Here is a 24,193-nt window from a genome sequence, read left to right as displayed (position 1 = left end):
AGACATTCAGTGTCAATGGCCTGCTTTCATAGCTATGAGGTGCCGACTGGTCCGGGCGCATGCGCAGTACAGCAGGTACACCAGAGCTGTGTCCCGGCGGTGTTCATCATGGTCTTCAGGTGTCCACGGCAAACAGATCCCTCCACATCTTACAGGGACAGCCCAGAAGAGGAGGATTTACACATATTGGTCCATCATCTTTTAAATGTGAGTGCAATAGCTGCAAGTGCTTTTATTCCTATTTGAATAAACGGAATTACACTAGGGCGGATCTTCGCTCTCTCGTTTTGTCTTTTCTATCTGGTAGACAAACACAAGCTTTTGAGGTCAACCTGGGTCCTTACTGGCACATACCAAATAACAGACTGGCAACTCAAAGACTCAACTGAAAAGTATCAAAACAGGAGAGGCTTTACGGCTAGTGGGCTGGTAATGTTCTTTTATTCTTAGAATCACATTAGGGTCTGGTACAAAGCTCAGTTCTGACTCACTTGTCATAATACAACCGTTCTGTGGTTTTTCACAGAACCCAATAACTTGTCATTCGTAAAAAGTGTCTGCAGGTATGAAAATGTGTGGTAGATGTTTCAAGTGATTGACAAAAAGAGTAAATACATAGGTTTAATATCGTTCAGTTGTAAAGTCGAAATATAAATCAATAACTTGGTTTTGGTGCAGAATTACTGGCAGTGCAACCAAAATGGGTCTGGATGGTAAAGGAGTTCACTTACGGTACTTAAATGATTGTAATATATGACAGGGAGATATATTTAATTACTTCGGGATTGCCATATACATTTTTGGTGCACTAGTGGTGACCAATGGTTGATGCACTAGTGATTACATGTCAATATCTACATTATTATATTGTAGATAGCATTATATCTAGAAGCTATACTTTGCACTTCAATTAGGGGTATTTAGTGTAGCAGTACTTATTGTAGATGGGAGGGTGCACAATGTCAGAGGCTTATAAGTATAGCCCAAATAATGGTCATCAGAAGTGGATCTTAAAATCACCAGGGCCTTACACAAAATTCAAACTGTGACCCTTCCACCCATAAATATAACATTACATCAGTAGTTTTAAAAAAATGTCATTAGTCCTTTACGAATTTTTTTTTTTTTTTTAGATGCCTTCAAAGTGTTGTTGCTAGGCAGAATAGTTAATCTTCCCTCTTCCTGCACCTAGGTGCTTAAGCTTCACTGCACAGACTCCTGGGAATGTAGTGGGTGTAACTTTCCAGGAGTCTGTGCACTCCCCAGTCTCAAAGAATCATGTGACTTGGACAGTACAGGTGCTGAAACCTGATCTGACACTGCTTGTGCAGCACTGAGCATGTGCGAGATCTGCAAGGCTGAAATCCAGGAAGGCATACAGTCTGGCTTCATGATGCCCACACTTAAGATGGCCCCAGTCAATTTCTATTTTATAAAGTGTCTAAATGCTGTAACAACCTAACAAAACGGACTTTAGTTTACAGACTAACTTTACTAGAATACATTAAGCTTGTGTATTACAGGGGTATTTATATTTAAAAAGTGAAATTGTGGCCAGAACTCCGCTTTAAGAACCTTTAACTGTCTGCTCAGCCTTAAAGTGTTACTTAACTGTAAAATCATTCTGTATATTTAGTAAAGCATGCTTGTTATATTCACTGTTGAACCTAAGGCATACCTCCCAACCCGCCCGGATTCTGCGGGAACTTCACGCACAGACTGCATCCTCCCGCAGTCCCAAGAAGTGGTTAACTTTCCCGCACAGGAAGGAGAAGAAAAAGATTCTGAGGGGAGACATGCGAGGAGAACTGACAGGCTGTGCAGTGGTGAGTGAGTGGCAAGAACTTCACATCCATCCACGGCAACCCCCCCCGCTCACCCGCGATCTTCCCCCCCCCCGTGCGATCGTCCCCCGTCCCCCCCACTCAACAACATCGATTGGCCGACCCCCCCGCTCAACAACAACTTTGATTTGCCGCCCCCCCGCTCAACAACATCGATTGGCCGCCCCCCCCCTCTGCTCAACAAAAATGTCCCTTTGCTTTAGTCTGTGTGCCGTTACGGCGGCTCCCGTGCGCATGTGCGGGAGTGACGTCATTGCGCCTCCGTCCAATCACAGCACCGGAGCCGCGATACCCAGAAGTAACCCCCGGGAAATATGTCGCCGGTCGGAGGGGGAGACGAGGGCGGCTGTGGGGGCTTCGATCTAAGGTAAGTAATTCATAATGAGCTAGTATTCTATGCATACTAGCTCATTATGCCATTGTCTTGCAGGTTTTTTTTTTATCAGGGTTCACAACGACTTTAAACATCTGCATTGTGTAAAAAGGCTGTTTGGTCCTGACTTCTCCGATCCTTTTTTCTTCGAAGGGTGCATGTAATCAGCAGAGGGCCAATCAGCACTGTCCAGACAGAAGGTCAGGGGTCCTGCAGCCTCATAGGACAGTACGAGTAGAATGGAAACTCCTCCTACAAGCTTTAACCAGAGAGTGATATAATTCACAAGTCTGCAATATACTGCTGATGAGAAAAGGTATTTATCAGTTTATATTTTCTAAAATGTAGCACCCTCTAGTGTTCCACTGCTAGATGAAGATAGATTTGTTGTTATTGTAGGTAAAAATTATTTTTAACTCAATGCTAAGCCCGAGCTATGAATCTGGGTCAGAATTTAGTGACTCAGGGCTGGGTTACTCATCCTAACAGCTTCTTTGGTAACACCTCCGTTTTCTGGGACATTGGAGAATGTTCCAGACATAGTGGGAGGAGGTTAGGAGGAGCTGCTTGTAATATTTATTAGGGTCTAAGCCAATCCCCAATAAAGGGCTGGCAGGGGGCTTAATAAATAGGCATAAGTCATGTCAGGGAGTCGGGTGAAGGATAGAGATAGAGGGATGAGGAGGCTGTCGGTGGCCCTTGAGGGTGGGGGGGAGGTGATCTCAGGCCAGGGCTCAGATGCTGGAAGGATCCTATGAAAATACACAGAGGAAGCCCTTTGTGGAGGCATGGTAGCAAGGAAAGAGGACAGTAGGAACAGGTCAGTACGTCTGGGAAATCTTCTGAGAGTCAGCTGGGTGGGCTGGTGAGTCTGCAGGACTGCGAGGAGAAGTTAGTCTGAAGGGCTAGTGAAAGGGGCAGCTGCAGCCAGGTGGGTTGGCAGTGCCTAAAATGGGTGGTGCTGGGATCAGTAGCCACAGAAGTGATGCAAGCTGGACGCTGAAATTCTTCTACACAACTAAGGCCTTGGGTTTAAAAAGTATCAAGACAGACATCTAAAAACAAGATGACCAACAGTGCTCTGAGAATTCTTTTCCATGTGCTAAATGTTTTATTGTAAAACAAATATTGTATAAACAGTATACAGTAAAAACAGTTATACAATGTCATCAACATGGAAAAATAAATACATAAAATAAAATTGATACAAATATTCAATACAGCTCATTAGAGAATAACCCAATATTTCCCAATAATGGCATCGTAAGAAAAACTTAAAGCAGAGATCTGCCTTGGGGATTTTTTTTTAAGTCAGCAGCTACAAATAATGTAGCTGTTGACTTTTACTATATGGACACTTACTTGTCCAGCGAGCCCGCAATGTTGGCACCCCAGCCGATCTTCGGATCGACTGTCGGGTGCAGCCACCACCATTCCAGGTAAGGGAAACCCGGTAGTGAAGCCTTTTGGCTTTACGGCTGGAGGGGAGGAAGCAACTAGGTGGAAGTTCCACTTTTGGGTGGAACTCCTCTTTAAGAAACATAACTAACATTAGAAAATAGGAACGTTATTTTTTTTTAATTAGTACATAATGCCAGATAAGCCTAATGCTGGTACTTATAAATTTGATGATGATAGTAATACTAGTAAAAAAACAAAAAAAACTAAGTAAAGAGATGCTTCTGCTGTATATTTAAAGTGGTTGTAAACCCTCAGGTAGAACTTTCACCTACAGCTGAGCCTAGATTAAGGCTTACCTGCTTGCAATATCTCTTGCAATATTTGCAAAAAAGTGTGTACCGATGTCTACGGCGCATGCGTGCCATAGACAACGGCGCAGGAGCACTGAGTGTGCCGTTTTATGAGTGGGGTCATGCTGTAAGTGAAGGCTCCCGCGCATGCGCTGAAGTGACGTCACGCGCCGTCACGTGACTCCGGCCAGTCGGAGTTCGCGGACCCCAGAAGAAGAGGGGTGAAGAATGGCCACTTGCTACTAGCGAAGAAGACAGGGACATTGCAGGCTTCTCCTGCAGGTAAGTGACACATAATGGGCTACTATGCATTATGCTTTACCTTTGCAGGGAAACAAAGAGGAAGTAAACCCATCAGGGTTTACTTCCTCTTTAATTCATATAAACTTTATACCAATAGCATGCAGTATCGTTATCAGTTGTTGGATAATTCAGTAAGTAGTCCTCTAATGCACTAATGGTTTTAAGTGGTCAACTAATGCATAGCCTAATTAAATATTTTTTACAGATAAAATAAGTAAAAAAAAATATTCAATAAACATACCCTGCCAAGAGTCTCTTCTACAATTTTTATAAATGAGGGATGTACATGTAATTAGTTATCATATAAATCTGACTAGGCCACAATTATACTATAATCTTTATTCAAATTAATTGTACATCACATTTACTTCTGCATTTTCAGCACTGCATACTCACTTCAAGGTTTCTTATGTAAAATATTTTTTTCCCTATACATTCTAAAAGAAATTATACACATTGTAAATAAAAAAAACGCTATACAAAATGATAAAAAAAATGCCTATATGCTGAATTTTGCTTAAACATAACTGACATTTTCTATTGTATCCGAACACATTTTCTTCTGGATTGGGAGGAGGTGACAAGGGAGCTAGAGAGCAGGAGGTCTTGGCAGGACCGAAGAAAGTGGCTTGGTTAGTATTTTGAGATTAGGTTGGGGCAGAATTGTGGATGGCTTTGTAAATTATTGTTAGTACTTTGAATTTTATTCATTGGGTAAGTGGGGGGATAGTGAATGTAAAGTTAAAGGGGTTGTAAAGGTTAGTTTTTAATTTTCTAAATAGGTTCCTTTAAGCTAGTGCATTGTTGGTTCACTAACCCTTTCCTTTCGATTTCCCTTCTAAATAATTTTTTTCCTCTGTTTTCTTTGTCTGAATAAAAAACAAACCTTTACAACCCCTTTAATCCAATGAGGAGTTAGTTTCAGTAGTTGAGGTGAGAGATAACCAGGAAGTGAATTAGAAGTTTGGTGATGTCATTGTTTAAAAAGGGGCATATTCTAGAGATGTTGCAGAGGCTAAGGTGGCATGATTTGGAAAGGGATTGGATGTTGGCCTGAAAGGACAGTTCAGAGTCTAGGGTTACTCCTAGCACCCTGGCATGTGGGGACAGACTGATAGTTGTTAGTCCCAGCATGGTGTATGAGCATCTTCTCCTAAGATTTAGGATTCTCAGAATTCCCAGTATCTTTCCAGGATTGTGACATCACCCGTGCCAAGGTGTTAAAGGTTAAAACTGTCTGTAAGGTAAGTATAGTGTCCTCCTCCCCACCCCCCATTAAAAAAAATGCTTAAGTGGCACAATTTAAAATGAGGAGGAGACAATAATAAGTAGACTCATTGTCAACGTCTTCTTCAATGTAACATTGCTATTGTTCCCTTGTGGGACACTCCTCCGATCCTTTGTCTTTCTTCTATTTTTTTTTTTTTTTTTTACTACAGTAGCTACACTATAATCACTAGGGACCATATTTAAAGCAGAGCTAAAACCTCCATTAAAGCACATTACATTCCAGCACAGATCCCGTGTGCTGAGACAACATAGCACACCACAGCCTAGCACACTGAAGAAGCTAGGTAGAAGAATCAGGACCTTGGACAGTTGGAGGAGAGGCAAGTATTGCAGACTTTAGTTCCACTTTAACTGAGTCTATTTGACTGTTTTGTCAAAAGGTGAATGGATTGCTTTTTTTGGGTCAACCCTTTTTGCGTTTAATGCTATGTTGCGCAACACACAGGGCAAGGCCATTCTATGCCAAACAGTGCATCCAAAATGTGGATTCAAATAAAGACAATGGGCCAGATTCACATAGAATTGCGGCCGTGTAACGTAACCCGTTTACGTTACACCGCCGCAAGTTTTCAGTGTAAGTGCCCGATCCACAAAGCACTTACCTGTAAATGTGCGGTGGTGTATCGTAAACACATCTGGAGCAAGCCCCCCTAATTCAAATGGGGTGGGCACCATTTAAATTAGTCGCGCTCCCGCGCTGGACGTACTGCGCATGCCCTGTCTTGAAATTCCCGCCGTGCTTTGCGCGCAGTGATGTAATTTTTTCAAACGGCGACGTGCGTAGCGTCCATTCGTATTCCGGGACGTCTTACGCCAAAACAAAAAAAATTGAAATTCGACGCGGGAACGACGGCCATACTTTAACACGGCTCAACTAAAGTTAAGCCATGTTAAAGCAGGTGTAAAATTGCGACGGGAAAAAATTACTAGCGACGACGTAACGACGGGAAAAAACTTTGTGGATCGCCGTAACTGCTAATTTGCATACCCGACGCTGGAATACGACGCAAACTCCCCCGAGCGGTGGCCGAAGTATTGCATCCTAAGATCCGACAGTGTACGTCAATTACACCTGTCGGATCTTAGGGCTAACTATGTGGAAATGATTCTATGAATCAGCCGCATAGATAGGACAGGAGATACGACGGTGTATCAGGAGATACGCCGTCGTATCTCCTCTGTGAAACTGGCCCCAATTCACTAAACATACAGTAAACCTTGGATTGCGAGCATAATTTGTTCCAGAAACATGCTTGTAATCCAAAGCACTTGTATATCAAAGCAAAGTTGTGTTGTCATTAAATGTAACCATATTGCTCTCTTCTCGCTTCTCTTTTATACTCAGTTGTGACATGACGCTACTCTTATATCAAGACATCGGTTGTATATCAAGTCAAAACGTATTAAACATTTTTGATTGTCTTGCAAAACACTCTTAAACCAAGTTACTCTCAAACCAAGGTTTTACTGAACTGTATTATGCAATCTCTTGTTTCGTCTGAAGTTTGGTGTTATTCAGCAACATCCATTTCCATGGTTTATTAGTTTCTATCAGTTTTTGAAAGGCTACTCGGGCAGATCTGATGACCATTTCTGAATGAAATACACTATGACTACCACCATCTTGCCTTCACAAATTAAGTGTCTCAAAGCAACCTGTTCCATGTTAAACTAATCCCCTGCCTCTACTGAATTAACAATGTAAGTGCCATTGTATGTAAAATAGACAGTGGGGCATTCCACCTTAGATAGATTTTGCTCTTCCTCCTCTTTAAACTGAGAAATATCTGGATCGACAGATGGATAAAGCTCACTTAGAGATATGTTTTTGTTTTGGAGTAGACCAGACCAAGAGGTGACATCACAATCCTCATCTATCATAGGAACTTCATTTGCTGGAGTTGGGGCTTCAACTTTAATAGGAGAAATGGTCTCCTTTGGAAAGCACAGGATGGTGGAAACATGAAGGACCACGTCCACAGATCTACAGTACCTTCCCTCTTGCTTCTTTTGACCGCATTTATTTGGATACTTAGTCCAGTCCTGAAACAACAAAAATGGCAGTGTATATCTATGCATTTACTGTATTTGCTTTATTATTTTCTTTTGACTTCGCACATATAAAATTATTTTCCTCAAAAAGTATTTTGCCTCGTACACACGATCAGTTTTCTCAACGGGAAAACTGTGAGCAGAGCTTTTGGAGAGGAGCGCTTTTGGCCAGGAATCCCGGTCGTTTGTATTCTCCTTGCAGTTTTTCCGATGGGAACCAGCTCTCTTTTTTCCCGCCGGGAAAACCGGCAGACTTTTGCCCGGCGGTTTTTGGCAGTTTTCCTATGGGAAAAACTGCGATGGAGCATACACATGTCCAGGTTTCCCGGCATAAGCTCCATCACAGTTTTCCTGTCGGGACAACCGACCGTGTGTAGGGGAAAGACTGAACTAAGCAGGTTCTCAGCTTTCCCCTTGGGATTTCAGACGGGAACTTCCTGCACGTGTGTACGGGGCATTTAAGTATTTGAAAGAGTGTTTCCTATGCCCAAATTAAAGATTCATCACCGCTCGGATATGTTAAAGTATCAATAAAGATAATATTATTTATGATGTCTGTGCATAGCCAATCTGGATCAGGCAAGGGAGCCACAAGGGACAACAAAAGTACTTCACCTCAGCTGGAAGGAGAAATTAGTGATCAAGTATATATCAGCTCTCCATGAAATGTGGTTGCTACTGGGTTCCCAATTCATTAACAGAGACTATATCTGACCAATTTCTGTAAACCACAATGAATGGTGTGGTACTCCCTTTAATATAAGAACACAGACTCCACCCTGCAACCATTTCTCAGGGATAGCTAGTCCAACATGTCCATGTCCATGTAAAAGTCCTCACAATCTATAAACAAATCCTACTTGGTCCACTCAAAGGGTTATGTGTGTTTTCTCTCACTAGACTGGTCTGGCCATCCATGACTCCTCAAATTCCTCCTGCACCTGCCTTGGTCCCTCAGAGGCATTTACACAGAGGGGATGCCCATGTGTCAGGACCTGGATTTGAACCTGGGACCTCAGCTATGTCTGGCAGTGAACCTTCTCACTGAGCTATCTGGGATGCTGGACAGCTCCCTGTCTGATCTGCTGGACAAACCCATCTGATCCATTGAACATTCCTGCCTTGTGTCTTGATTGTCTTGAACCTTGAACCCCTTGCTCCTCCCATGAACTTCCTGATATAAGCCATGTCTCTGCACTTCCTCCTTGCCAGAATATTGTGCTATCTCCAGCCTATATCTCGCTCCTGTCTTCCCTGCTGCCGTCCATATTTGCTACTGCTCGTTACCGACCACTTGGCTTGTTATCGACTACGCTTCTGCCTGATCCCAACCTACAAATACTTATTACCGACCCCTTGGCTTGTTATCGACTACGCTTCTGTTTGATCCTCACCTGCTTATCTGCTATTGTACCCCGGCTTTCTCACCTCCTGGTGGGGCAATCCTGAGGACCGCGACCTGGCGCTAACACGCAGCAAAATCCATCTTCACCTTCAGAAGCTCTGGTGAATATCGGTTAGCGCTTAGATTCCGCACCTCAGGTGACCCCGTGTCATCAGCCAGGGTGACCTGTTCTGCTGCTATAGCTACTGGCCTCTGAGCCTGACTCCAGACCGTGACAGAATATTCTGGCCCAAAACATGGAGGCCGTTGTAGCAGCTGCTGTAGCTCCTCTCAGGGTGCAAATCGCTGAGTTGCAGACGTTTGCTGTTAACTACCAGGAAAAATGTTCTGAGTTACAAATTGAAGTGAAAGCACTACAAGAGGAAATCCTTGATATGAATAAACAATTGCGTGACTTTCGTGCTCGAGACACTGCTGCCGTAGATACTAATACACGAATGCCCCTACCACTTAAGTTTAACGGAGACCGCCGCCATTATAGAGGGTTCCTTAATCAATGTCGCATATACTTTCAGATGCAACCTGCTGCATTTACTTCGGACAGGAAAAAGGTGCTGTTTATTATCAACCTCCTGACTGAGGAAGCTTTAGCCTGGGCCTCCCCTTATGTGGAGAAAGATGATGTCGTCCTGGATGATTTCAATTCTTTTGTGACTGCGATGAACCAAGTTTTCGATGATCCTAACCGCTGCACTACTGCTGAGGCAAAATTGCACAATTTACGGCAGGGTAGACGCTCTGTTGCAGAGTACACAACTGAATTTCGACGCTGGATCTCAGATACCAATTGGAATCCAGCTGCACAAAAGAGTCAGTTCCGTCAAGGACTCGCGGAACAAGTAAAAGATGAGCTTGCCAGAGTAGAAAGTCCTGACGACCTTGAGGCTTTTATTAAATTGTGTATTCGAATTGATCAAAGACTTACTGAAAGGAGAAAGGAGAGACTGGGAATCTTAGGCAGTAATGGTGGCATGCGTTTTTCTACTACTCAGTATCCTCCTAAGGTTTCAAGATTTACTCCTGATTCTGACACTCCTGAACCTATGCAGGTGGATGCTCTTAAAAGATCTATTACTACTCAGGAGAAAGAAAGACGACGTTCAGAGAACTTATGTCTTTATTGTGGAGACTCCGGACATTACGCAGTTAATTGTCCCAATAAATTTAAAAGAACAATTGCAGCAACAGATATTACAGTATCTGAACAAATAAACTCAATTTCTCAGTCCGTCTCTCCTTTAATTCAGGAAGCAAATAAGGTTAATTCTTTATTAACTCATTTTGTCATGCCCATTAAGCTAATTTCTGAGGGCCGTGAAATCCCCTGCTCTGCTATGCTGGACTCTGGGGCTGGAGGAAACTTTATGGATATAGAGTTTGCCCACCACAATAACATTCAAGCCATAAATACATCTTCTCCTATTGAGATGGAGACAGTTGATGGTTCACCCTTATCCTCAGGACCTGTTACCCATAAAACCGTTCCTTTGGTAATCCAGTTTGAGGCGGATCATCGTGAGACCATCAGCTTTCAGTTGATCACATCACCCAAATTTCCCATCATTTTGGGCATTCCGTGGTTCTCCACTCACAATCCCTCTATCAACTGGGGAGCACGGACCATAGATTTCACATCCTCCCACTGCAAGGAACACTGTAGGGAATCTTATCAAACAAGTTCTCCGCTGGTCAAGGAATTGCAAGTTGGTGTGGTAACTACCCAGTCATATGACGACTTGCCTCCACAATACCATGCATTCCGGGATGTCTGTGATAAGAAAAATGCAGATCAATTACCTCCTCATCGCCCATACGATTGCCCCATTGAGCTGCTTCCAGGGGCCGAAATACCTTTTGGCCGCCTTTTTAATCTCTCAGAACCTGAATTAAAAGTGCTCAGGGAGTGGCTTGATGAAAATTTAGAAAAGGGTTTTATTAGACACTCAACATCTCCTGCAGGAGCAGCTCTATTCTTTGTTGAAAAGAAAGACTCCACCTTGCGTCCATGCATTGATTACAGGCACATGAATAAGGTCACAATTAAAAACCGTTATCCACTCCCCTTGATCTCGGAAATGTTGGAAAGACTTCGTTCTGCCAAAGTGTTTACAAAACTTGACCTACGGGGGGCATATAACCTGGTCCGTATTCGTTCAGGAGATGAATGGAAAACCGCCTTTAGAACCAGATATGGGCATTTTGAGTCCTTGGTCATGCCTTTTGGTCTCTGCAATGCCCCTGCGACCTTTCAGCACTTCATAAATGATGTTTTTCGAGATCTGTTGGACCAATTTGTCATTGCTTATCTGGATGACATCCTTATCTTTTCTGATAACCTGGAAGAGCACCGCAAGCATGTTTGCATTGTCTTTGAAAGATTAAGGCAGAATCGACTTTACATCAAATTGGAGAAATGTGAGTTTGAACAAACCCAGATCCAGTTCTTAGGGTATATTATTTCTCCAGATGGTGTGGGCATGGATCCTGAGAAGATTAAAGCAGTGGTAGATTGGCCTGCCCCCGGAAACATTAAGGAAATCCAACGATTTGTCGGGTTTGCCAACTTTTACCGAAAATTTATAAGGAACTTCTCTAAGGTGATAGCTCCAATTACCCAGCTAACAAAGAAAGGGGTGCCCTTTGTGTGGTCATCTGAGGCACAGGCTGCTTTTGGAAAGTTAAAAACTCTTTTTACTTCTGCACCAGTATTGGTACATCCCAATCCTGAATTACCTTTTATAGTGGAAGTGGATGCTTCAAACTCTGCCGTGGGAGCTATCCTCTCCCAACGACATGGTGAAAAGATGCAGCTACATCCTTGTGCTTACTTTTCTCGTGTAATGTCTTCAGCCGAAAGAAATTATGACATTGGGAATAAGGAGTTGCTAGCAATTAAAGAAGCATTTTCTGAATGGAGGCATTTGCTGGAAGGCGCTAAGCATCCTGTAACCGTTCTCACTGATCATAAGAATCTGGAATTCATTCGTTCTGCCAAGAGATTGTCTTCTAGACAAGCACGTTGGTCATTATTCTTTTCCAGGTTCAATTTTATTATCTCATATCGACCTGGGTCAAGGAATGGTAAGGCTGATGCCTTATCACGAATGTTGTCTGGGCCTCTCCAGGAAGACAACTCTGAATACACAGTCCTGCCTCAAAAGAACTTTCTAGGTGTCACAAGTTCTAAAGCATTCTTGAGTCTTCTCAAGGAAGGGTATGAGAATGACCCACTCCTCAAAGATCCTCCTATGAACATCATCCTTGATTACAAGAATGGTTTCTGGACTCAAGCACATCGCCTCTATGTACCTGAAGTTGCTCGGGTTGAAGTCCTCAAGTTGGTTCATGACTCCAAACTTGCTGGACATTTTGGAGTTTCTAAGACGGAGGAACTTTTATCCCGTTCCTTTTGGTGGCCTGGGTACAAAAGAGATGTCAAAAGTTATGTAGCCTCGTGCCTGGTCTGTGCTCGCAATAAGACACCCCGAGCTTCTCCTTTGGGGTTGCTCCAGCCACTCCCTGTCCCATCAAGACCATGGGGATCAATTTCTATGGACTTTGTGGTTGATTTACCCCCCTCTAAAGAAATGACCACTATCTTGGTTGTTATTGACCGCTTCACTAAGATGGCTCACTTCATACCAGTGAAGGGGGTACCCTCTGCAGAACAAACTGCAGAGTTGATGGTTCGAGAAGTCTTTAGACTACATGGAATTCCAGAAGATGTAGTTTCTGACCGAGGAGTACAGTTCACTTCAAAATTTTGGAAAAGCTTTTGCTCAGCTTTAGGAGTAACAATTAATCTATCTTCTGCTTTTCATCCTCAGTCTAATGGTCAGACCGAGAGGACCAATCAAACGTTAGAGCAGTACCTCCGATGTTTTGTTAGTTATCTTCAGGATGACTGGGTGGACTATCTTCCTACAGCGGAGTTTGCTTATAACAATTCTAAACATAGCTCCACCTCTCAGACCCCTTTTTTCCTAAATACCGGGCTTCATCCAGCTTTTATCCCTGATCTCCCTATCTCAACTCCAATTCCTGCTGTTACCAACAGATTAACTGCTTTACAGGAGATCCAGGGAAAATTGATCGAGACTTTGAGGGAAGCTCAGGAAAGTTACAAGAAGGCTGCAGATAGACATCACAGAGCACTTCCTACCTTTCATGTGGGTGATCAAGTTTGGTTATCTACTAAAAATCTGAAGGTTCATGTTCCATCTGCAAAGTTGGGACAAAAGTTTGTGGGACCTTTCCAGATCTTGGCCCAGATCAACCCAGTTGCCTTTCGCCTAAAACTTCCAGCAAGTATGAAGATTCACCCTGTGTTTCACATTTCGCTACTTAAACCTTTTCACGAAAATACTTTTTCTGGAAGAACACTTCCACCCCCTCCACCTGTTGAGGTACAGGGTGAGGAAGAATACGTGGTGGAGAAAATTCTTGATTCCAGGATCTATAGGAACAAATTGCAATATCTGGTTCAATGGGAAGGATACGGGACAGAAGAAAATTCTTGGGAGCCTGAGCAGAACGTTCATGCTCCTAGATTAACAAGAGAATTCCACCAGAGGTTCCCTCACAAACCAGGCCCTAAGACGTCCAGTGGACGTCCTGGGAGGAGGGGAGTACTGTCAGGACCTGGATTTGAACCTGGGACCTCAGCTATGTCTGGCAGTGAACCTTCTCACTGAGCTATCTGGGATGCTGGACAGCTCCCTGTCTGATCTGCTGGACAAACCCATCTGATCCATTGAACATTCCTGCCTTGTGTCTTGATTGTCTTGAACCTTGAACCCCTTGCTCCTCCCACGAACTTCCTGATATAAGCCATGTCTCTGCACTTCCTCCTTGCCAGAATATTGTGCTATCTCCAGCCTATATCTCGCTCCTGTCTTCCCTGCTGCCGTCCATATTTGCTACTGCTCGTTACCGACCACTTGGCTTGTTATCGACTACGCTTCTGCCTGATCCCAACCTACAAATACTTATTACCGACCCCTTGGCTTGTTATCGACTACGCTTCTGTTTGATCCTCACCTGCTTATCTGCTATTGTACCCCGGCTTTCTCACCTCCTGGTGGGGCAATCCTGAGGACCGCGACCTGGCGCTAACACGCAGCAAAATCCATCTTCACCTTCAGAAGCTCTGGTGAATACCGGTTAGCGCTTAGATTCCGCACCTCAGGTGACCCCGTGTCATCAGCCAGGGTGACCTGTTCTGCTGCTATAGCTACTGGCCTCTGAGCCTGACTCCAGACCGTGACACCATGTGATGATACTTTTTTTATACTGTGACAAGAAATGTTGTTTATCTCCAAATATCATGAAGAGGTGGATTATATTGTTCATGATTGAGTATTTGATACAGTCCCATCATTAGATGAAAGTACAGTGCCTTGCGGAAGTATTCGTCCCCCTTGAACTTTGCGACCTGTTGCCACATTTCAGGCTTCAAACATAAAGATATAAAACTGTATTTTTTTTTTGAAGAATCAACAAGTGGGACACAATCATGAAGTGAGGTTGGATGGAGAGCGTTTGTGAACAGCAGTTTTCAGTTCTTTCCACAGATTCTCGATTGGATTCAGGTCTGGACTTTGACTTGGCCATTCTAACACCTGGATATGTTTATTTGTGAACCATTCCATTGTAGATTTTGCTTTATGTTTTGGATCATTGTCTTGTTGGAAGACAAATCTCCATCCCAGTCTCAGGTCTTTTGCAGACTCCATCAGGTTTTCTTCCAGAATGGTCCTGTATTTGGCTCCATCCATCTTCCCATCAATTTTAACCATGTTTGACAGTGGGGATGGTGTGTTCAGGGTGATGAGCTGTGTTGCTTTTACGCCAAACATAACGTTTTGCATTGTTGCCAAAAAGTTCGATTTTGGTTTCATCTGACCAGAGCACCTTCTTCCACATGTTTGGTGTGTCTCCCAGGTGGCTTGTGGCAAACTTTAAACAACACTTTTTATGGATATCTTTAGGAAATGGCTTTCTTCTTGCCACTCTTCCATAAAGGCCAGATTTGTGCAGTATACGACTGATTGTTGTCCTATGGACAGAGTCTCCCACCTCAGCTGTAGATCTCTGCAGTTCATCCAGAGTGATCATGGGCCTCTTGGCTGCATATCTGATCAGTCTTCTCCTTGTATGAGCTGAAAGTTTAGAGGAACGGCCAGGTCTTCGTAGATTTGCAGTGGTCTGATACTCCTTCCATTTCAATATTATCACTTGCACAGTGCTCCTTGGGATGTTTAAAGATTGGAAAATCTTTTTGTATCCAAATCCGGCTTTAAACTTCTCCACAACAGTATCTCGGACCTGCCTGGTGTGTTCCTTGTTCTTCATGATGCTCTCTGCGCTTTAAACGGACCTCTGAGACTATCACAGTGCAGGTGCATTTATACGGAGACTTGATTACACACAGGTGGATTCTATTTATCATCATTAGTCATTTAGGTCAACATTGGATCATTCAGAGATCCTCACTGAACTTCTGGAGAGAGTTTGCTGCACTGAAAGTAAAGGGGCTGAATAATTTTGCACGCCCAATTTTTCAGTTTTTTATTTGTTAAAAAAGTTTGAAATATCCAATAAATTTTGTTTCACTTCATGATTGTGTCCCACTTGTTGTTGATTCTTCAAAAAAAAATACAGTTTTATATCTTTATGTTTGAAGCCTGAAATGTGGCAAAGGGTTGCAAAGTTCAAGGGGGTTAAATACTTTCGCAAGGCACTGTAAGAATGTAGAATTATTGGGTAAGATAAATTACTTCTTTTCAACAATGAGCCTCTGGTTGGAGGTGTTCTAAAAACAGTAATTGAAACCCGTATCAGCTTTGAACCCTGCAGCCTGGTGTTGGGCTGCAGGGTTCCTTTTGACAATGATTACACACAAACTTTGCCCTCCATTCCTCACAACTAATGCTAGATGGTGCCCTGGGTATTTGCTTCACCGCTGTGGTGTTACCCCCTGATTATTGATTGCAGCCATTTCCTCCTCGCAATTCTCTGGCCAGACTTGTCTCCCTGTTGAGGACTTTGCTCCCACCACCAAACCTACCCCATTAGGTAGATTCAGGTAGAGTTAGGCCGGCTTATCAGTAGATAAGCCGACCTAACTCAGAATCTAAGCCGACCTATGTTTAAGCGTATGCTCAAACAGAGATACGCTTAAACATATCTAAGATACGACGGCTTGCGCCGTCCTATCTTAGATTGCAATATTTTGGATGGCCGCTGGGTGGCGCTTCCATTGCTGGTCGGCGTAGAATATGTAAATGAGGGGATACACCGATTCACGAACGTATGCCAGGCCGACGCAGTACTTTTACGCCGTTTACATAAGAGATAGGCCGCGTAAAGTTAGAGATAGGCCCTAGTGGAATAGTAATGTCAAGTATGGCCGCCGTTCCCGCCGCGAAATTCTAAATTTTTACGTCGTTTGCGTAAGTCGTCCGCGAATTGGGATTTACGTAGTTTACATCCACGTCGAAATCAATAGGCCCGTACGGCGTACTTAGCCGCAATGCGCACTGGGAAATGTAGGCGCCCGGTGCATGCGCAGTGGCCAAAAAATGTCAAAAATGTGAGGTCAAGCCTCATTACCATTAAACACGCCCCCCTCCAACCCATTTGAATTAGGCGCCCTTACGCCCGCCGCGTTTACACTACGCCGCCCTAAGTAAGGAGGTAAGTGCTTTGCGAATCATGTATTTGCCTCTCTTAGTTAAGGCGGCGTAGTGTAAACACGCTAGGCTACGCAGCCGCAAATTAGCGCGCCCCTACCTGAATCTACCTACATGTGTTTTCTCCCAGCAGGAACCAGCTAACTATGAAGTGCCTTGCTTCCTATGGTATGTACAGGGCTGCTGTTAGAAATCACAGGGCCCCCGTACAGCCTACCTGGCAGGGCCCCCCCCAATATACCATATTTTCAAAAAAAATACACTAAAATCATTATTAGCGGACACAAATATAACAGAGAACCTGTGTGAATTAGTCCTTTTATTTGTTTTTTTTACATAAAAAAAACAAATATTCACAGTGACAAGGGGACACACAGGGGGGGGGGGGGAATCAGGAGCAGGCAGAACAGGGAGGGGAATTAGTGTCAGGGAAGTAATTACAGGAATGATGCCCTGTGTCTGTGTCTCTCCCTGCTGCAGCTGAAAGCTGGCAGGAGGGGTAGAAAACCACACTAATTCCCCCTGCTGTTTGGGCCCCCTGTGTGCCCGGGCCCCCTACAGGAGGACTGGTGGTCCCCCCATATCAGCGGCCCTGGGTATGTACAAACGGAGCAGTGCTCTCCACCCGTCAACTTCATCTTTACTATGCAGCACAGACCTTGGACTGACCCTGCTGATTAACCCAGATTCTTATCCCAAATTTTGCAAAGCAGTCAGTTACATGGGATTTTCAGCCAGGTACACAGTATTCCTTTACATCTGTCACACAGTGAGTAGGCAGATAATGTTTTTTTTACGTTTTTATTGTTTGTAGAACTGGGATAGGGATTAAGGTGAGCCTTGGGATACCCAGAAGAACAAATGCAAATTTGGTTGGGGACACTATCTTGCAAACAGGTAACTCCTGCAGAAAAGGCTTTCAGTGTAGAAAATATCAACAATTCAGCACATGGGGGCCCCACAGTGGAAACAGCACTGGCTAGCAGAATCTGGAACTGTCTCTCTAACAAAAAGAGCACAATAGTAACAGTCTCTCCAGACTCTCTCCTAAAACAGTGTGTGTTAACAATAAATAGTGTAATGAGGTATTAGGTCCCTTTTAGGCAAAGGATTCCAGTAGTGATGTTATGGGTGGAGTTAGTGTCCATGTATATCCCAGGTTGGGAGAAGCCCAGTGCAGATAGGGCATAGGAGCCAGCCAGCCCATACCATAAAGATGTAGTCAGCACAGTTAAGGCCCTGCAAAGGGCAGAGGAATGGGTGAGATAGACTTACACCCAGAACAGCCAGCTGTAGTCTCCTATCTCTTTCTGGTGCTGGAGGCTAAGGCCCCTTTCACATTGAGGCGTTTTTCATGCGGTACAGCGCTAAAAATAGCGCTGCTATACCGCATGAAAAAATCATGCCCTGCAGGCTTCAATGTGAAAGCCCGAAGGCTTTCACACTGAAGCGGTGCGGTAGCAGGAACGCTCCAAAAGTCCTGCTAGTCGCATCTTTGGAGCGGTATAGGAGCGGTGTGTTTACCGCTCCTATACCGCGCCTTCCCATTGAAATCAATGGGAAACCGCGGTAATACCGCGGTAATACCGCCCGCAATGCTTTTTCGGCCGCTAGCGGGGGTTAAAATCTCACCCCTAGCGCCCGAATATCGCGGTAAATACGACAGTATAGCGACGCTAAAAATAGCGCGGCTATACCGTCACCGCGGCTCCACGCCTCAATGTGAAAGGGGCCTAAGAGCAGATTGCAAAAGACCTTTAAAGCCAGGCCAATTGTTCTCTGCAGTGAGTGCTATCCCTCTGGAGGTCTTGAGAGAAGCGTACATGCACTAGAAAAGTAGCTGCAGCAGTCCTGTCTCTGGAACAACATGTTACAGTCTCTGGAACAACATGCAGAGAGTTCTGAGCTGGATGCATAGAGCCTATCAAAAATGCATCCCTGAACCGTGTTTACAGAGTGCAAGGTTCAGGAGTGCATTTCGTACAGAGTGCAAAGTTCAGGCGTGTGTTTTGTACAGAATGCAATGTTCAGGAGTGCATTTTTTACAAGGTGCCAAGTCCAGGAGTGCATTTTTGATAGAGTGCAAGGTTCAGGTATGCGTTACGTACAGAGTGCAAGTTTCAGGAATGTGTTATGTACAGAATGCAAGGTTCAGAAGTTAAACTGCAAAGACACCAATTAATAATTAATTAATTAAGAGTTTGGTAAAGTCCAACCTCTGATTTCGGGGATGGGCGGGCCTGTTTGTCAGACAACCGGTGCATAGACAAACAGCTAGCGTTTATACATTGCTGGCCAGGGAGGAAGGTGGCAGGGGGCAGGACCAATTGTAACTACTGTACTGTATGTGTACCCACACAGGTTTATTATACACTTCTGTGGGTGCACATACAGTAGTTACAATTGGTCCTGCCCCCTGCCACCTTCTTCCCCTGCCAGTGATGTATAAATGCTGGCTATTTGTCTATGCACGGGTTGTCTGACAAAGGGAGAAGAGCCCCACATATAAACCCCATCCATCCCCGATATTAGAGGTTGGATTTAACAGCTCCACTCACTCTCACTGTGGCCGTACCCCCCGCCGGATTGCCCACCCATCCCTGGCTGTGCTGGATGGATGTTCACACTGCTGCATGTCCTGATAGGCTGTCAGCAATGGAGTAATGTGGGACAAAGTCTCTGTACCCCGGGACCGCGGGACAAAGCTTGAAATGCCGTCCCGTCCAATCTAAGAAGGGACCACAGAGAAGGAGCAAAAACTCTGAAAAGGTCAGCTGAAGAAGTGGGAATGGAACACTAAATACAATAGCAATGAATGAGGTGCATGTTCCCTGAGGGCCTAACATTGAATGTGTGCAAAATCCATTACAAACAGGAAGTTACTTTTTATTTATACTATTGAGTTTTACTGTACAGAAGGTATTTACCTGAAAGTTACCATTGTGCACAATGTACAGAGGCCTAAAGAAGTGGGCTGCTGTAGGGACCTCCTTTAAAAATGGAATCTTTAACCTTTAATATAAAGAAAGCAATTATCAGAAATCAAAATCAGCAACACAAAATAAAGGTAATCTATGGAGGATAGAGTTATGTGTAGTACCACTCAGGGCCAGATTAAGAATATCATGGGCCTGGTGCTGAGGATTTTGGTGGGGCCTTTTAGGCTGCATTCACACCTCCGCGACAAGCAACGCCGCGTACGCGGCGTATTTTGCCGCGAATAGTGTAACTTTTTTTTTACAAATCCTTCCTATTGCTTTGTATGGCCGAACGCCAATGCCGCCTGAAAAAAAAGGGTCCGGGACTTTTTTTCATGCCGCAGGTGTACGGCGTCTATGAGATGTAAACCATCTCATAGACAGCAATGGGAATTCTCCCCTCCAGCGGCACGAGCAGCCGGCGTTGGGCGTTTTGTCGCGGAGGTGTGAATGGGGTGTAATAAATAATAAATAAATACGTGGGAATGACATGAACGCAGCCCAGCCAAGGCAAGTGACCAAAGGCACAGAACCCAGAAGGAAGACCGGGTGAAGATGGAAGTGTCCAGGCCCCTGATTCATCGCAGCACTGGAGGGCTCAGTCTGAAAATGTAAGTGTACACTAATGTGCTAATATGCTGTGCATACTTGTACGTTGTGGCATAACCTACCCCAGGGCCTCTAAAAAGTAGTAATGTCAGGAAAGTTTACTACCGCTTTATTATCACAGGATCTCTCATGGGGCCCCCTACTGACCCGGTGGACGGTGGCCCTTGGGCAGTGTCTAAGTGCACAGTTGCCAACATTTAAAAAATATTTTCAGGGCCACTTTTTTATACAAGTGCTATATTTAGAGTAGCTGAGATCCCCGATGTTCCTCTATACATCATAGTAGTAATCACAAAATTAAATGAGTACTAATAATGGGGCAGAACAAATATGAGAACTGATATTTCCTTTAGTTGAACTAACAAAAGTGTGTCCATTCTAGAGCTGGTAACATTGAGGATATTCAGTATAATTTTAAAGAACTGTTTTTGTGGGTAAGCGACATAGGGGAGGAGTATGGACGGTATATAAGTGGGAAGTATGTGCAGGTGAGGGAGAGGAATGTGGAGGGTCTAACAGTGGGCACTATGTACAGGAGAGGAGTACAAAGGGTACGGAAAAAAGCACTATGTACAGGAGAGGAGTGTGAAGGGTATGACAATGGGCAGTATGTACAGGAAGAGTGAGGGGGTATGACAGAGGGTAGTACGTACCATAGAGAATGGTGTGGAGGGTATGACAGTGGGCAGTATGTACAGGAGAGGAATGTAGACGGTATGATAGTGGGCTCTATGTATAGGAGAGGAGTGTGGAGGGTATGACAGTGAGCAGTATGTACAGGAGAGGAGTGTGGAGGGTGCGACAGTGGGCACTAAGTACAGGAGAGAAGTGTATGACAGCAGGCACTATGTACAGGAGAGTTGTGTGAAGGGTATGACAGTGGGCGCTATGTATAGGAGAGGAGTGTGGAGGGTATGACAGTGGGCACTATGTATAGGAGAGGAGTGTGTAGGGTATGACAGTGGGTACTATGTATAGGAGAGAAGTGTGGAGAGTATGACAGTGGGCACTATGTACAGGAGAGGAGTGTGGAGAGTATGACAGTGAGCACTATGTACAGGAGTGGAAGGATATTTAGGGACTGAGTAGTGGTTAAGCGGGTCATACATGGATTGAAATTACGCCAATTAAGCAGAGACCAGCCATAGTCAAACTATGTATGGGCTAGCTGGTTTTACACAAGTCAATCTATTAATCAACTTTTAGCCAGAATCGTGCAGCTCTGTACCGTGCAACATAAAAACTGCAAAGACCACCATAGAGTAATTTTCTAGCAAAAAACAAATGATGATTTTTACATGTAGTAGAGAAGTGTCAGAATTGGCCTGGGTGGCAAGGGGTTAATTACCATGAGTAATATACAAATAATTATTATAAGCACTGTGATCCTATCAGTCTGCTGTAGTGTGTCAGCTTGTATTTATATTGGCCGCTCTGAATGTAGCTTCTGACAGGCTGTGCAAGCAGGCCCGTATCTCCGGAACCATAAATGATAGCCGTCCCATATTTTAACCAGTTGTGGGGTAGCTCTTCCCATGCCTACCCCCAAATGTAGAGTTTCTGTGACCTCTGGTCATCGAGCTACAACCCCCCAAATTCGATCTTAGAAAAAAAAAATCTTAAAAAAAAAAAAAAATTTTTTTTTTTTTTTTTTTTTTTTGGGGCAAATGGGCCTATCTTGAGAAAGGGGCCTGGAGCTGCAGCTCCATCAGCCCCATTGTTAATCCGGCCCTGGTACCACTACTGACTTATCTTTAAAGATACATAGCTAGATTCAGAAAGATTTACGCCGGCGTATCAGTAGATACGCCGACGTAACTTTTAATCTGCGCCGTCGTAAGTTTAAGTGTATTCTCAAACTGAGATACACTTAAACCTAGCTAAGATACGACAACCTGCGTCGTCGTATCTTAGGGTGCAATATTTAGGCTGGCCGCTAGGTGGCGCTTCCGTTGAGTTCGGCGTAGAATATGTAAATGCCTAGATACGCTGATTCACGAACGTACGTGCGCCCGTCGCAGTAAAGATACGCCGTTTACGTAAGGCGTTTTCCAGCGTAAAGTTATTCCATCAAATAGCTGGCCTAGTCAATGTTAAGTATGGCCGACGTTCCCGCGTCGAAATTTGAAAATTTTACGTTGTTTGCGTAATTCGTCCGTGAATAGGGCTGGACGTAATTTACGTTCACGTCGAAACCAATACAATCATTTACATAAAACACGCCCCCCATTCTCATTTGAATTAGGCACGCTTACGCCGGCCACATTTACGCTACGCCACCGTAAGTTAGGAGGCAAGTGCTTTGTGTATACCGTACTTGCCTATCTAACTTACGGCGGCGTAGCGTAAATACAATACGCTACACCGCCTTAAAGATGCAGCGCTCTTTATGAATCCAGCTAACAGACTTTCAGACTGTCAGCCTGATGCAGTAACCTGGAAAAAGCTTGAATCTTGTACAATCCGAAGTCTGAATTCTTTAAATATTTTTTTTTTTTTTTTTTTATCTTTTTATTTTAACAGAACAAAACACGATAACACATGATACACATTGAACCTGAAATGTATTAGTAGAATATTAAGATCCCATCACAAAAAAAGTGTGAATTCTTAAAGCGAAGGTCCACACAAAAATGGAACCTCCGCTTTTCGGAACCCTCCCCCCCTCCGGTGTCACATTTGGCAGCTTTCAGGGGGGAGGGGGGAGTTGATACCTGTGTAATACCCTACTTCTGCAACGCTTCACTTCCCGATTCCCTCACCGAGAATGGCGGCGGGGGCAGCCAAGAGCCAAGCGATTGATCGGCTTCGGCTGCCGACATCGCGGGCGCCCTGGACAGATAAGTGTCCATTTATTAAAAGTCAGCAGCTGCCGTATTTGTAGCTGCTGGCTTTTAATATTTATTTTTTTAGGCGGACCGTAGCTTTAAATACTTGTTTCAGGTCACTGACTCCCTAGTTAATGTGAAGTCATAGTCAAGATGAGAGCCCTAAAGACCACAGCTTTAAAAAGAAATAGTCTTACGAAACAGTCATAAATCAGCATCTGTAAAAATCTGAACATCCTTCCTTGATTTGTTTTAATCGTTTTAGCTTTAATTCCCAGGGATTGTTTGATTTTGTTTAAATTACCTTGTATGCTGTCCCTTTCAGGCTGAGTGTCAGTTTGCAAAAGAGAAGTAAAAATTGGTTCTGATGAATCTACCATAAAACGAATCCATGACTGAACTCTAGAATGGGTGGACCCTGTTCTGGTCCTAGTCTGATATCTCTCTGATAGCGACACTAGGAAGTGCTCGTCAGATACTAGTAGGTAGATTCAGTAAGAGTTAGGCCGGCTTATCAGTAGATACGCCGACCTAACTCAGAATCTGCGCCGACCTAAGTTTAAGTGTATTCTCAAACAGAGATACACTTAAACCTATCTAAGATACCACTGGTTGCGCCGTCCTATCTTAGGGTGCAATATTTAGGCTGGCCGCTAGGTGGCGCTTCCATTGCGGTCGGCGTAGAATATGTAAATCACTAGATACGCCTATTCACGAACGTACGCCCGGCCGACGCAGTACAGATACGCCGTTTCCGTAAGAGATAGGCTGCCTAAAGTTACTCCATCAAATAGATGGAATAGTCATGTTAAGTATGGCCGCCGTTCCCGCGTCGAAATTCGAAAATTTTACGTTGTTTGCGTAAGTTGTCCGTGAATAGGGATTTACATTGTTTACATCCACGTCTAAATCAATAGGCCCGTGCGGCGGACTTAGCCGCAATGCACACTGGGAAATGTAGGCGCCCAGCGCATGCGGAGTTAAAAGAAAACGTCAATCACGTCGGGTCAAGCCTCATTATCATAAAACACGCCCCCTCAGACAAATTTGAATTAGGCGCCCTTAC

General features: G+C 44.1%; 1 protein-coding gene across 1 annotated transcript in view; it reads right to left on the bottom strand.

The window, feature by feature from the left end:
• Positions 1–6,963: 6,963 nt before the first annotated feature.
• The window catches only part of LOC120943427 (interleukin-9 receptor-like), a 64,131-nt gene continuing 46,901 nt past the window's right edge, over positions 6,964–24,193 (bottom strand). The window contains exons 7-8 of the mRNA XM_040356717.1: positions 19,640–19,724; positions 6,964–7,604 (exon numbers count right to left, since the gene is read on the bottom strand). Of these exons, the coding sequence (XP_040212651.1) occupies positions 7,233–7,604; positions 19,640–19,724 (457 nt within the window). The 3' untranslated portion in view covers positions 6,964–7,232. The remainder of the gene's footprint in view (positions 7,605–19,639; positions 19,725–24,193) is intronic.

This window comes from Rana temporaria, chromosome 6 (assembly GCF_905171775.1).
Source record: "Rana temporaria chromosome 6, aRanTem1.1, whole genome shotgun sequence".
Taxonomy (NCBI): Eukaryota; Metazoa; Chordata; class Amphibia; order Anura; family Ranidae; genus Rana; species Rana temporaria.
This window is presented reverse-complemented; position numbering and strand designations above follow the sequence as displayed.